The sequence below is a fragment of the Papilio xuthus genome, unplaced genomic scaffold (assembly GCF_000836235.2).
Source record: "Papilio xuthus unplaced genomic scaffold, Pxut_1.1 DF826933.1, whole genome shotgun sequence".
NCBI lineage: Eukaryota > Metazoa > Arthropoda > Insecta > Lepidoptera > Papilionidae > Papilio > Papilio xuthus.
In genome coordinates this window covers 7593313-7606786 of record NW_013531716.1, presented here as the reverse complement: position 1 = coordinate 7606786, position 13474 = coordinate 7593313, and the positions used below count along the sequence as shown (strand labels likewise).

Below are 13474 nucleotides of genomic sequence, written 5' to 3'. Positions count from 1 at the left end.
TCTTCATTTAAAATACTTTTGAATGGAATAAAATAAATATCCAACTGAGATGTGATCGATGTGGCGGTGCTCGGCGCAGGGTGAACGGCGCGTTGATGTACGGCGCGTACATGCTGGGCCAGGCGCTGGTGATGGCGCCGGGCTTCGACGCCGCCAGGACCTGCTGCGCCCGGATACTGGCCGTCGTCCACAGGGAGCCGAAAGTCAAGACCGAAGATGGCGTAAAAGACGACAAAAATTGGGTAATGATCAAAATAGAGGCTCGCAGTGGCCGTGGACCGTTTTGCGTGAGTTTGGAGACGTACGTTGAATACGAAAAAACGCAAAGTATGCACCGATTCGGTCGAAAGTAGAGGAGAAAGACGACGCGGTTCCGGCACGTTCCATTAACTCGAGTATCGATTGCGATGGAATATATCGTGGTACAGACGAGCGCACTTATTCCTGACAGGTGGCCACCGGCAGCTTCGGGATCAAGGACGTGGAGTTCAGCTACCCCACGCGGCCGCATCAGCGAATTCTGAAAGGAGTCAATTTGAAGGTGGAGGCCGGCCAGACCGTGGCGCTGGTCGGTTCCTCCGGCTGCGGCAAGTCCACCATCCTGCAGCTGCTGCAGCGCTACTACGACCCCGACTCCGGCACCATCGTAAGCGGGAAACCGAACATCGACCGCACATTCCCGCCCTCGTGTCCCACTGCTGCACGAGGAGCGTCGCGAGGAATGCGCGGTCGGGTCGGAGTACACGTGTCCAGGCATCCGGATGTCCGGGTGTCCGGATGACCGGACGTCCGGGTGCCCGGGGCGCAGTTCCATACAATGCGACGTGCGCAGGAGCTGGACGGGCGGGACACGCGCGCGAGCCTGACCCTGGTGCGGCTGCGGCGGCAGCTGGGCGTGGTGCAGCAGGAGCCCGTGCTCTTCAACCGCTCGCTGGCAGAGAACATAGCGTACGGCGACACGGCGCGCGACGTGCCCATGGACGAGGTGATCGACTGCGCGAAGGCCGCCGACATACACAACTTCATCCTCACTCTGCCGCAGGTGCGCAGCTTCGTGTATTTAAATGTTAAGGTCAAGGTCGGTGACAGCGCTCTCCCACTGTTCCCTGTCGGTTGCATGATGCAGGGCTACGAGACGAACCTGGGCGCGAGCGGCGCGCAGCTGTCGGGCGGCCAGAAGCAGCGCGTGTGCATCGCGCGCGCTCTGCTGCGCCGGCCGCGCCTGCTGCTGCTGGACGAGGCCACCTCCGCCCTGGACGCCAACAGCGAGAAGGTGCGCACTCCTCCGCCCTCCTCTCCGACTGAACTATACTGCATCTAAAGACTGTTCCAACTTGAGCCGCTTCCGCGTATTTCGTGACCTCTTCCACATTTTAACTTTTTGGTTGTAGGCGAAGTGGGGATTTATTTCTACATTTCAAATTTTCCCCCACTCGACAATATCAAGTTGTCGTTTTTGAACCGACTTCAAAAAGGAGATTATCAATTCAACGATTTTTTTTTCCAACATCGTGACTCCGCTATTTCCTTGCAAATTGACAGATATTTGAAATGTGGACTTTTCTGCGTCCAGTTAACTCATCCCATCAGTTTCGACATGCTAAGCCATTTTTAACAATAGACTTTTTGCTTAGTATCGTGATCGGCTAAAAGTGCGACCCCACACGTTTCATTTTTGGTAGGAATACTTGTTTTGGTGCAAAATCCTCGCCTCGGGTCCGCTACTATTATTACTTAATTAATAACGTGCATTTGGAGTTTGGTATAATTTTGGTGATGATATAATAACGGTTGAACAATTTAATAGCAAACGGTTACTTGATTAAGAAGGAAGACATGGAAGGGGTCAGCTGAGAATGTGTTTGTGGTCAGGCGGTGACGCGGGCGCTGGAGCGCGCGGCGGAGGGCCGCACCTGCATCACAGTCGCACATCGCCTCTCCACCGTCAAGGACGCCGACCTCATCTGCGTCTTGGATCAAGGTTAATGTTGCGATGCGCATTACTTTTTTAAGTCAATGTTAAAGTTTGACACCTGAGAACTAGCCACGAGTGAACCGTCGTTTGGTCTTCTATACCTACTTATAATATATATTCGGTTTTGTAGTGTCGCAGGATAGTTCGAGCGTGTTGCGAGTAACGCACCGAAAAATCAACCGGATCAAAACTCATGTATGTTTGTTTATAAACTTCGTAGGTAAAATAGTAGAACGCGGCACGCACGCGCAGCTGCTGGGTCTGCGGGGGCGCTACTGGCGTATGTGCCGCGGACAGCACGCGGCTTGACCGCGGGTTCACCGCGGCCGGCAGGAGATGCTGAATTCTATTTTGTTATTGTTTAAAATAAAGCCATCATATAACATGTGCCTATCTTGTGTATTGAGACGCGATCATTTGCTTTTGAATCAAATAAATACACTTCCTATACTTCTCTGACACAATTCTTTTGCAACATTTACATGTTGAAATCACATGAAAATCATAACCCTATGCTGTGGGCCCAGCACGAATATTTGTGACAAGCGACTTCGTATCGTCAATTATGTCAAAACTTGCTATCGCCCGGGACTCCGCCCACGCAAGATTTTTTAATCTTAATTTTAGTAGCTTATGTATTCTTTCAAACTTCACTTTCTACACCTACGCCAATTTTCAGCGAAATCCATTTGTTCAGTTCTGGAGATGCTTTCAAACAAACATCCATTCATCCGTGTAAACTTTCGCGTTTATAATTTGCACTTTTAAATTTTTTACTACGATGACGATACGTTGGGGCTTGTCACAATTATTTTTGCTAGGCTCACTAGTACAAATTGAGCTGGTCAACAATTTTAGTTAAGATATCCAAAAAAAAATCAGGCCCTCAGAGGCTGATTTTTGGAACTAACGAATTAGTTGTCGTGCCAAAACATAGAGGGCACGCATGGTTACTTACTTTTTATGTGAAGTTTTTGTTTGCTTCTATTTTAATAGGCTAGTGTGTCTATTTAAGATAAATTAGTTTGACAATTCACTAGAGATAGTTGATTAAGAACGGTTATGAAATTTTTCGATTTTCGATCGTTGTTCTCATAGAACTTGCAATCGAAAATTTCGTGGTTATTGTTTTTGATTCAATTCAAAAACAATTCAAAAAAGGCATGGGGATGACCTCTAGCAAGCCTATTTTAGAGCCAAGCTAAGAAATGCTGATTTAGAATATAAACATAAGTTAGAAATGCAAATACTTAAATTAAGATAAAATAAACCTGCCACTGTTAATAATAAAGATTGTATGTTTTTAAAAATAAAAGCAAGTTGAAAAAGAGAAATGTGTATTATTAAGGTTATTCTAACAATGAAATTTTCATTAGACTCATTGTCTACAGGTGGATCTGTAAACTCTTCCATGTTCATAATGTCCTCCTCTAACAGTGAATCGTCCTGTAAAAGTGCAATACTGCACATGATATGACGCCAGCAGGAACATTTTTGTTTAAAACCATCCCCACTTGAATGCACCTTCGTTTTAGAACGCCAAAAAGCCATTCAACTGTGTTTCTGGTTTTACGATGGTGGTGGTGGTTCAAAGACGGTGTCCAAATACAGTACTGTTTCTGTAGACAAGCGAAACCTTGCGCTAAACTCCGCATCCGTATACTTTTCAAAAGCATCGAGGATTTTTTGGGTTTCGCCGACACACACAAGGCCTTTCATGGTCCGAAAGCGATGATAATTACGATACAGACATGGTTTCTCGTAAGGTTTTGAGATTTGAGATTTGAGAGAGATTTGAGATGCCTCACGACCGCTCTTAAATTTTTGACAAACTTAAGTCGACATGACAGTTCATTTGACAGAAAAATGACACTGAGTGACGATTGAGAATACGAAATTTGGTTTGAGTGGCCTGTAAGCAGGGGGTGGAAACTTAGAAGAAGGACGATTTGTATGGAAAGTGGCGCCACCTTTTAAATTTTGGTACACATCATTTCATCTCATGGCTAAGAAGAAACATCATTTGTGTCATCGAGACATTCATGTGTCATCAAACCGCTACGTTTTTTCGTATTTCTATTTCTGTTCTTGTATTCTTAGTTAAATGTTGTTTCATTCATTTTGTTTTTAATTAAAATGTGTTTTCGTGAAAAATGACGCTGTACGCAACTGTGTTTTAGATGGACTGATTATGGTAAGTTACAATTCAATAAAAATTTTCATGTTATTCCCATACGTCAGACTCATTTAAACATTTAAATATTTCCGTATTTTGGTGTAGTTTTTAGCACCACAGTGATTTATCCTTTCCGGTTATCATATTGAATGGTGCCCTACTTCTAATACATTTTACATATCAGTTCCTATACTTGATAGGAAATCACATTCTGTTTGTTTGTTGTAGGTGCACATATACACGGTTTCCCCCTTCCTGAGAGACGGTCAGTGATGTTCAGAAAATGTGTGCCAATCATTGGAATTATAGAGCCATAAACTGATGTGTCTGAAATTAGTAGGTGGGTCCATGTGTGTATATGTAAAAAATATATTTTTTTATTTGTAATTTTTTATTGTAAAGAAAAATTTGCTTGCCTATGTTGTAAGAGAATATGTTCAGAGTGTTTAAACTCGCAAATTACTACAAATTGCCAGTTGCCAGCTTGCATGTGATTGAAAATATTTTGGGGTTTGGTTTTAATTACAGGGTATGCATTCTTTTGTGACCGCGCTATACTATTTATTACCGTAAATGTAATTTTCAAATATATATATTAAAAATTAAAATATTGAGCTGATATCTTGAAAGTCATTGATGTATATGTACTTGCATAGATTTAAAATTAAGTTATGTAGAAATATAATAAATAATATACAAAAATATAAAAATATTTTGTTTTTATTTCCCCAATAATAATAGGATCATTTTAATAGAGGTATTTCATAGAAGACTACTTGATATCGGCTCACTATATTAATAACTACATAAGTGGGTATATTATTTTTGAACATTGATTTAATGTCAATTTTAACTTTATTAGATTCCCACTTATTAGTTATTATTATAGTGAGCTAAATAAGCGTGCCTACGTATATAGGTACCAAAAAAAAAAAAAATTAGTTCAGCGATTATACGCATGGAGCGCCACAATCGCCGTGGATCCACGACTTCGTGCGAGTTGCCCCTCTTTCTATAGTATACTTATTATACTCTTTGCCTGTAAGCATCGTCTTACTTGAGTAGCCTCAAAATTGAGATGCGCCTTTAACTGACGTTTGAGAATTCCAGATTGGAGTTTAAGCGTGGTCTTATCTTTTAAGACGCCGTTACATATTTGAGTGACGTTTCAGTATTCGGGCAAATATGAATGAAATTGTTTCTTTTTGCCAACTTTATTCTTCAAAACTCCGTAGAAAAATAAAATATTAAAAATTGAGATGTTGGGAAATAAAAAGAGCTGTTTTTAATGTAACTGCGCGAGACAAAGTTAATGTATGTATTACATTCAGAAAGTAATAAAATTATAATTAATAGTATACATTTTTTCGAATAATATTATTACAATACCGATTATCGATAGATGTACACTCCGACACTATGGCAGCCGTCCAAGAACTACAACATTAATCGTCATTCAAAATGAAATCAATACTTTATAGGCGTCACTGGTCAAACTAATCTATCTTAAATAGACACACTATATAGGCAATTATTATAAGTCGCTTTTACTGATATAAAAAGCACCCTATGTTTAGAAGTAGTGTAAGAGAGGTTGTTTTCAAATAGAGTTTTTTTATGGCGGAGGAGGGCACGGGGTGTTGCAACGGGAATGTGACTTTTCAGGTTTTGTTATTGGTTAAAAAATTATAAAACCCACGGGGTTACGTGTATTACATATGCAAATTAAGAATAAAAAAATGTATAGAATGGAATCGACTTTAAAATATTCTTGCTGTACTATTTGTTTCAATATTAAAACCTCGATGTTTCATTTTAATTTCCCAGGTGTTTCTTAACAGTGGTAGAGCCTGCTTTAACATTTTCGCACGTATTGTCCCGGCTCGCCCGGTGAAATACCACGACCACAACGAAGACAGGCGTCAAGTGGAAGCTATTCCGCGTACAATCTGATGACTGTGCGTCTCGGAGGTCTTACTTAGTCCACTTTCCCTTCCCACCCTTTTTCTTATAAGGATGGGAAGTGGACTTTCCGGATGAGAGGATGTATGGAAAGGGAAAATATTTTCTTTCTGTGCATTCTCTCCTCCGTCGATTAATGGTAGGCAACGCATATGCAATTGCGTATGTCTATGGGCATCGCTCAGTTCGCTATATCAGTGATTTCAGGTGGCCGCTCGCTCGTTTGCCACCTTATGATCTAATGTGTTTCAATTTACATATGTACATTTATCGGACGTTTTTACGGTGAAGGAAAACAACGTGATGCAACGGTGAGATTCCAAGATATGTTAGAAGTCAACCAACACGCAGTGGGTCAGCGTAGATGGTCTTGTCACTCCTAATTCAGGATGGGCTCCGAGTAGACGTATAGTGAGCTGATTATCCAGTAAAATAACAACACCTGAAAAGAACACGAAACTTGGAAAGACCAAATTTTATTGGATGATCTCGATATCTGCATTTTACGACGCGAATCACTAATTTTCTTTCCTGGTCATGCCAGTTTAGGATAGATTCATCAAAGAACTAAATAAATTAACGTTACGCTTTACACTTTCTTTCTGTGATAATTCCACATGTATTTCGGCATCACTGGAATCCACCGACAATCTTAGTTACTTGTGATGGAAATCTCATAACAGGCGGTTCCCCAGATAGTTAGCTGGTTAGGAAGCTGGGAGTCCATCGGAAGGTGCGGCGGTACCTCTCACCGTGACTGCTGTTAACCTGCAATTGAAACGGAGCAAAAGCAGGAAATAGAAGATGTGCGCCGCCGCGCCGTTTCGCTTCTCAAAACCTAGTTTATATCTACAGCATTCAATAAAAAATCATTCAGAAAACTTTTTAATTTTTATTTAAGCACAAATATGACAATGATCGACGCATATGTTACAGCTATATCTACAACTGCAGCTTCTTCATCGCAACCTCGAGTCTATGTCGTATGAGTATCCCTCTTCGCCACTCTTCTCGGGCTACAATCAACCGAACGTACGAGTACAACCTCGTGATCGAACAATATAACAACAGAGCTCTCTTTATAAAAATTATCTTTAATGATCTAATCTAATAAAAGTTATATAAGTTTATTATAAATAACAGCGAGTTAGTCGACTACGCAATAATTCATTATGGAATATATATTTTAATTTCTACCCTCACCGAGCAATAAAAAACATAAAACACGAGTCATCAGTTTGAACTGTTGACGATAATATAAAGAAAGCGGATGGCTGCTGCTGCTGCTGCTGCTGCTGCTGCTGCGTCTTCCATCTTCTCGTGGGACATCCGGGAGCGGATTCGGGTGACGGGTGACGGCGGCGCGGCGCACACATCTACTGCGTGGCGGCGGAGGGGGAGCAAGCGGCTGCGGCACTCGGACACGGAGCTATGCTAGCTGTGCTTCCTGTCGACCGCCACGTTCTATATATAAAATGCAGCGGCCGCGTGCGCAACCGCACCGCACGCACCGCACGCACCGCACGCACTGCAGGCGCGCGGCGGGTGCGGGTGCGCGCGCGGCCGCCGGCACGTACCTGGCCCACGGCGCCGCGTAGTGCGCGCGCAGGCGGCTCCTCTTCTGCCGCCGACAAACAAAACACAAAGCTAACCAATAAGGCACTCGTATATTTCAAATATTTCATTTGTATCGTATAAAACAAAATCTTTGGCGTTGTACGGCGACGGGCGGGCCGGCGGGCCGGGGCGGGCCGGCGGGTCGGCGGGCCGGCGGGCACTGCCGGGCGGGCGGCGCCGGGCGCGGCCGCGATGTACTCTCCGCTTCGGGTCCAACACGTCACCCGAATCAATTCCACTGAAAATATCCGTATTTCCATTTTCGCCTGTGTCAAGCAATCCCGTCCAGCATCTCGGCATTCTGAGCTTCCTTCTCTATTTCATTTTGAATACTAGAAGAGCCGACCTTTGTATTAAACATATCGACCGAATTCGAACTAAGCGGCGAGTCGGGCGTCGGCTCGGGGGCCGGGGCGGGCGACGGTGCTTCTGCCTCGGATGCGGGGGGCGCGGCGGGCGCGGCGGGTGTGGCGGGCGAGGCGGGCGCGGCGGGCGCGGCGGGCGCGGTGGGCGCGGCGGGCGTGGCGGTCGCGTCAGGCGCGGCGGGCGAGACGTGCGCAGTGTGGGAGGCCTCACCCGGCGGGGGATTAGCAAAGTCGGTGTCAACTGCGTCGATCGCGTCGTAGAGGTGTGCGGGAGTGTTTGTGAGGGCGGGAGTGTCGTCAGCGCCAGCAGCGCGGGTGTCGTCGGCGGCGTCGTGTGTGCACAAAACGAGCTTTTCTGCGTCTTTATCCACCTGTGCAGGTCCGCCGTCGCGTTCACTCGGCTGGGGAACGCCGGCGGGCAGGTCGGGCAGGTCGGGCTGGTCGGGCAGGTCGCCGCCGTGGGGCGCGGTGGGCGGGGCCGGGGCCGGGGCGTCGCCCTGGGCGTCCTCCGGCAGCGAGGTGTCGGCGCGCTGACGCCGTTCGGTCGGGACGACGTCTTCTGCCGCGCCCCATCTGGATTTCCTGTCCTTGTCTCGCCTGGAACTCCTCTCGTCTCGCGATAGTCTAGGTTTCTCCTCAATCGTTCTTCTCCTATCGCTCCTATCTCTGAATCTATCTTCGCGCTCTCTACTTCTGCGCTCCTTTCTTCGATCGTCCCATTCGTTTCTCCTGTTCCAATCTCTGTCCCTATCTCTTTCTCCATTCCAAGCTCTATCGTTAAATTGTTCTCTATCTTCAAATCTACCGCTCCTGTCGAAATATTCTGCGGGACCGTCAAATCTGGGACCATCGAAAGGTCTGTCTCCGTCAAACTTTCTAGAAGGGCCATCGAACGCCGGCCCGGGTCCATCGAACGGTGGTCTAAGGCCATCGAAATGTTGTCTCGGTCCGTCGAAAGGCGGCCTATGTCCATCAAACGGAGGCCTGGGACCGTCAAAGGGCGGTCGCGAGCCATCGAAGGGCGGCCTGGCGCCTTCGAATGGAAGCCTAGGTCTGTTCATGTCGAAGGGCATACGAGAGAAAGGAGGCCTCTCGAAACGCGGTTCAAATATCGGCCCACCATCGAACGAGGGTCTCTCAAACGGAGGTCTATTAAAGAGAGATGGCCCCATTCCATTGAAACGAGGACCGAAAGGCTGCCCTTGCACTTCCATCCAGGGCCCTGGAAAATATAATTGGCATATTAGTGAGCTAAAGGTGCGACGACGAGGTCGAGCAACAAGTAAACTTAAATAATATTAGCGGGCAACCGACCTGCGCGGAAAGGAGGCGGCATGCGCGCCGGCCACGCGCCGCCCGCCTCGCCGCCCGCCGCGCCGCTCGCCGCGCCGCCCGCCTCCTCGCCCGCCTCCGCGCCATCTCCTGCAGAAACACAACAGCGTTCAACTAGGCTGCCCGCCCCTATACAATTTCTCGTTAGGGCTGTATTTGTAGTCGATTTATTTTGTTTGCGTCCGTACCGTCGGGCGCGGGGGTCTCGTGGTGCGGCGGGTGCGGCGGGTGCGGTGGGTGCGGGGGGTGCGGGGTGTCGCGCGGGTCGCGGCGCTCTGGTCCGCCGTTGGCCATCTCCCACAGCCTCTCCTGCAGACTCTTCTCGGCGTCCGCACCGCCGCCGCTCGCTCGCGGAGACTTCTCCCGGCTGCGATCTCTGCACAGAGCACCGCGCAAATGTAATATAAAATATTTTGTCATATTTTAATATTATTTTAAATGCAAATGTTTTGATGGATGGATGTTTAAAGGTAAATCCGCAATGGCTGTATAGATCTCGATTAAATTCGGCGTACATATCGAACATAGCCTAGCAATGCAATTTGTTTTAAATTCCGCACGGACGGAGTCGAGGGTGGCTGCTAATTTTACATAAAAATCCAGAAGACAACGTACGCCGAAATGAGAATGTTATTGTAAAACATTTAAGAAGGTTTATAAAGTAAAAAGCAAGCCGACTCACCCGCCGGCGCCGGCGCAGGCGCGCTCGCGCTCCCGGTCGCGGTCGCGGTCGCGTCGCTCGCGACTCTCTCGCGCGTCACGTCCACGTTCCCGGTCACGATCTCTTCTTTCCTCTCTTTCCCTGGAATGTAATCTTATAGTTATACATACAACATCACAATATTGTTCGCATTGCATTGCAAATGCTTGTATTCGTGGGTTGCAGCAGGCGGCTACCTGTCGCGGTCGCGGGGGGCGCGGTCGCGGTCGCGGGGGGCGCGGTCGCGGTCACGCCTGTCGCGGCGGTCGCGATCGCGGTCGCGGTCGCGGCGGTCCTTGTCGCGGTCGCGGTCTCGGTCGCGGCGTTCGTCGGGCGGCGGCTGCGAGGCGTCGAAGGAGTCGAAGGCGGGGTCGGGCGGCGGGCGCGGCGGCGGTGGCTCCGACGTCTGGAAGTTGGGCGGCGGCTTCGACATCAGCGCCTGGATCTGGGCAAAGGGCGGTCTCGCGTTAGGCGCGGCCCTGTGGTGCGGGCCGAGAGTGCGACCTAGGGCGCGGCTGTGGGCGCACCTGGTCGGGCAGCAGGGCGGGCTCCGGCGGCGGCTCCTCGGGATCCAGCTCCATGGCGTCGTCGGGAGCGGTGTCAGCGGACTCCGCGGCGGACTCGGCGGCGGGCGCGGTGTCGAGCGCGGGGTGCGCGGGCGGCGGCTGGCGGTGCGGCGGCCCGTGCGGGTGCAGCGGCAGCACCAGCCCGCCCACGTGCGCGCCCACCAGCCCGCCCAGGAAGCCGCCCACCATACCTGAACGGCAAAATCGCCACAATTTAAATTTAGTATAATTTAAAATGAAATCCAGGTTAGATCGAAATCGTAATGGCGGCACACTCACCGGGCTGCGGCAGCGCGGGCGGGAAGCCGAGCAGCGGGGCGTCACGTGCCAGGCCTGCAACACACGCACAACTTCTACATCTCTCAACAACGAGCTAGAACTGCAACATGGGCAATAACCCTCATGGCTTCCACATTTACTTCATTGTTATAAAAAATCAAACAACACGAGACAGGTCTGTAACAATTATCGGTGTATATTTTAATAATAAATTTTCGAGCTCGGGCTACATACATAGTAGGGGGCGAGGAGGTTACCTGGCACTCCGGCGGGCACTCCGGCGGGCAAGCCGGGCGGGCGCATACCGGGCGGCATGGTGGCCGCGAAGCCGGGGGGCATGCCGGCAGTCATCCTGTGCATAAAGCGACCGATTACTGGCGCGGTCCGGCCGGGGAGGTGGCGGGGAGGTGACGGGGAGTGACGGGGAGGTGACGGCAGGTGGCGGGGAGATGGTGCTACACACGCACCCGGGCGGCGGCATGCGCGGCACGACGGGCAGCGAGGCGGGCAGCGGCGCGGCGGGCAACGCGGGCAGAGCTGCGCGCGCGGCCATAGGCCCGGCCGGCGCCAGCGCGCTCAGGAGCGGCAGCCCATCCATCATGGCCTTAGGGATGATCTGCAATCGAGGAGTCAGTGGTGAGCGGCGCGAGGAGCGCGGGGGGCGCGGGGTGCGCGGGGTGCGCGAACGTACCCGCGGCGGCAGCCAGGGCGGCAGCGTCTCTTCGTCGACGGCGCCGCCGTCCTCGAGCGCGTCGAGCGAGAGCGCACCGAGCAGCCAGCGCTGGTGCAGGGCCTCCCAGGGCAGATAGGCCACGCCCAGGTCCGCCTCCCAGTAGTCCTTCCACTCGCGCCCCTTCACGCCCTTGCCCGCCGCCCAGGCCACCTGCGGATAGTGCATACTGTTTTATGTCGTGGTCTGCATGGTATTATAAAGAAGCAGGGGCGCGGTCTCACTGTGATCTCCTTGGAGTGCAGCTTGTGTCGGTTGAGCGTGGCGAGCGCCTTGGCGGCGTCGCGGCGGCGCTCCATGACGACGAAGGCGCAGCCCCGCGGCGCCACCACGTCGATGGAGTGCACTCCACCCACGCCGCCGAACAGGTCCGACAGCTCCTCGGGCGTGGCCAGCTTGGACAGGTGGCCCACCCACAGCGTCGTGCTGCAAACTGGGCACGCACATACACACACTTGCCTCTTTACTAACGAACGTAAACTATATCAGCGTCGCTGTGTCGCTGTGTGGAGGGGAGCGGGGGGAGGACGCGGTCTGCCGCTTACTGTGCACGTTACTGAAGTTGACTGAGCTGGGAGCCGCGTCCGCAACATAATACCACTCCCACTTACCTAATGAAGGGCCCCCGATGAGCTCGAAACTAGTCGGTGCCGCCACCGGACGAATATACGTGAGTATTTAGCCGTTTTTATATAATGTTTATTATAATGTCTCACGAAAGTTTGAATAATTTAACGTTATTAAAATGTAAAAACTTACCGCTGAGATTTTCCTTCTTGATCGGTGGTAAACCTTTCTTTTCTCTCTCACGTTGCTTCTCTTTCTCCGCTTCTCTTTCCTTGTGACTCTTCTCCCTGTCTCTGTCTCGATCCCTATGAAAAGCGGACACTAAAATCGGTACCATCGGCCCCGGTTATCGACTCCAACAAAACTACTATAGTTAGGGAAAACCAAACTAAAACTCTCGCATTCGCAAATTTGTTTTTAACCGGCGCAGAGGAGAGATGCACATAAATCACCTCCATCTTGCAGGAGACGTAGGAGACCGTAACAGTCGCCTCGCCAGTGTCTGGATTACATTAAGTTTATCCATCGACAAAATCCGAAAGGACTTAGTTGCTAAGTCAATATTATTAAAAAAAGGTGATCGCTTAGGCACAAAAAACGTTGAAAATAAAGTGAGTGGTGAAGTGAGTGGTGAGGTGAGGTGAGGTGAGGTGAGGTACCTGTCGCGGTCGCGGTCGCGGTCGCGGCGGCGGCGCGGCGAGCGGGAGCGGGAGCGGGAGCGGCGGCGGCGGCGCGGCGACTTGGAGCGCGAGCGATGGCGGCGCGCGCGCGGAGAGGGGCTCCTGCACACAGCACCAGTAAACATTTGTAAACAGCACGAGTGCGGGGTGGGTGCGGGGTGGCGCGGGGTGGCGCGGGGTGGCGCCCACCTGGAGTCGTTGGCGTCGGGGATCTCGATGACCTGCGGACCAGTCTCCACGAACTCGATGTCTGACTCGTTGGCGGCGTCGTCCTTGCCCTCGGGGCGCGGGGCCGCCTCGTGCGCGCCCGGAGCGCCGGCAGCGCCCGCCGCGCCCGCCGCCTGCGTCTACGCACACACAAACCCATGAATTAAGAAACCACAATACATTAGTAAAAGGTAAAGTAGAGAAACATTTAAAAGATAGATAAAAGATTTGAAATGAATAGTATGTTTGTTGTATGTAGGCGAGGAGAGGGGACTCACGGGCGCCTGCAGGCCGGTCATCATCTGCATCTGCGCCTGC

At 50.3% G+C, this 13474-nt stretch overlaps 2 protein-coding genes across 2 annotated transcripts in view; one reads left to right on the top strand and one right to left on the bottom strand.

Annotated features, from left to right (window-relative positions):
* Positions 1-2434, top strand: part of LOC106121886 (multidrug resistance protein homolog 49-like) — a 15539-nt gene extending 13105 nt beyond the window's left edge. The window contains exons 10-15 of the mRNA XM_013317714.1: positions 194-203; positions 452-646; positions 833-1042; positions 1127-1273; positions 1873-1981; positions 2196-2434. Coding sequence (XP_013173168.1) covers positions 194-203; positions 452-646; positions 833-1042; positions 1127-1273; positions 1873-1981; positions 2196-2284 — 760 coding nt within the window. The 3' untranslated portion in view covers positions 2285-2434. The remainder of the gene's footprint in view (positions 1-193; positions 204-451; positions 647-832; positions 1043-1126; positions 1274-1872; positions 1982-2195) is intronic.
* Positions 2435-8001: 5567 nt separating this feature from the next.
* The window catches only part of Isha (Insulator su(Hw) mRNA adaptor), a 7435-nt gene continuing 1962 nt past the window's right edge, over positions 8002-13474 (bottom strand). Inside the window, exons 6-20 of the mRNA XM_013317713.1 lie at positions 13435-13470; positions 13139-13296; positions 12929-13051; positions 12462-12574; positions 11927-12135; positions 11664-11855; positions 11440-11588; positions 11230-11324; positions 10973-11026; positions 10655-10884; positions 10325-10572; positions 10110-10229; positions 9616-9803; positions 9410-9517; positions 8002-9317 (exon numbers count right to left, since the gene is read on the bottom strand). Coding sequence (XP_013173167.1) covers positions 8002-9317; positions 9410-9517; positions 9616-9803; positions 10110-10229; positions 10325-10572; positions 10655-10884; positions 10973-11026; positions 11230-11324; positions 11440-11588; positions 11664-11855; positions 11927-12135; positions 12462-12574; positions 12929-13051; positions 13139-13296; positions 13435-13470 — 3339 coding nt within the window. The remainder of the gene's footprint in view (positions 9318-9409; positions 9518-9615; positions 9804-10109; positions 10230-10324; positions 10573-10654; positions 10885-10972; positions 11027-11229; positions 11325-11439; positions 11589-11663; positions 11856-11926; positions 12136-12461; positions 12575-12928; positions 13052-13138; positions 13297-13434; positions 13471-13474) is intronic.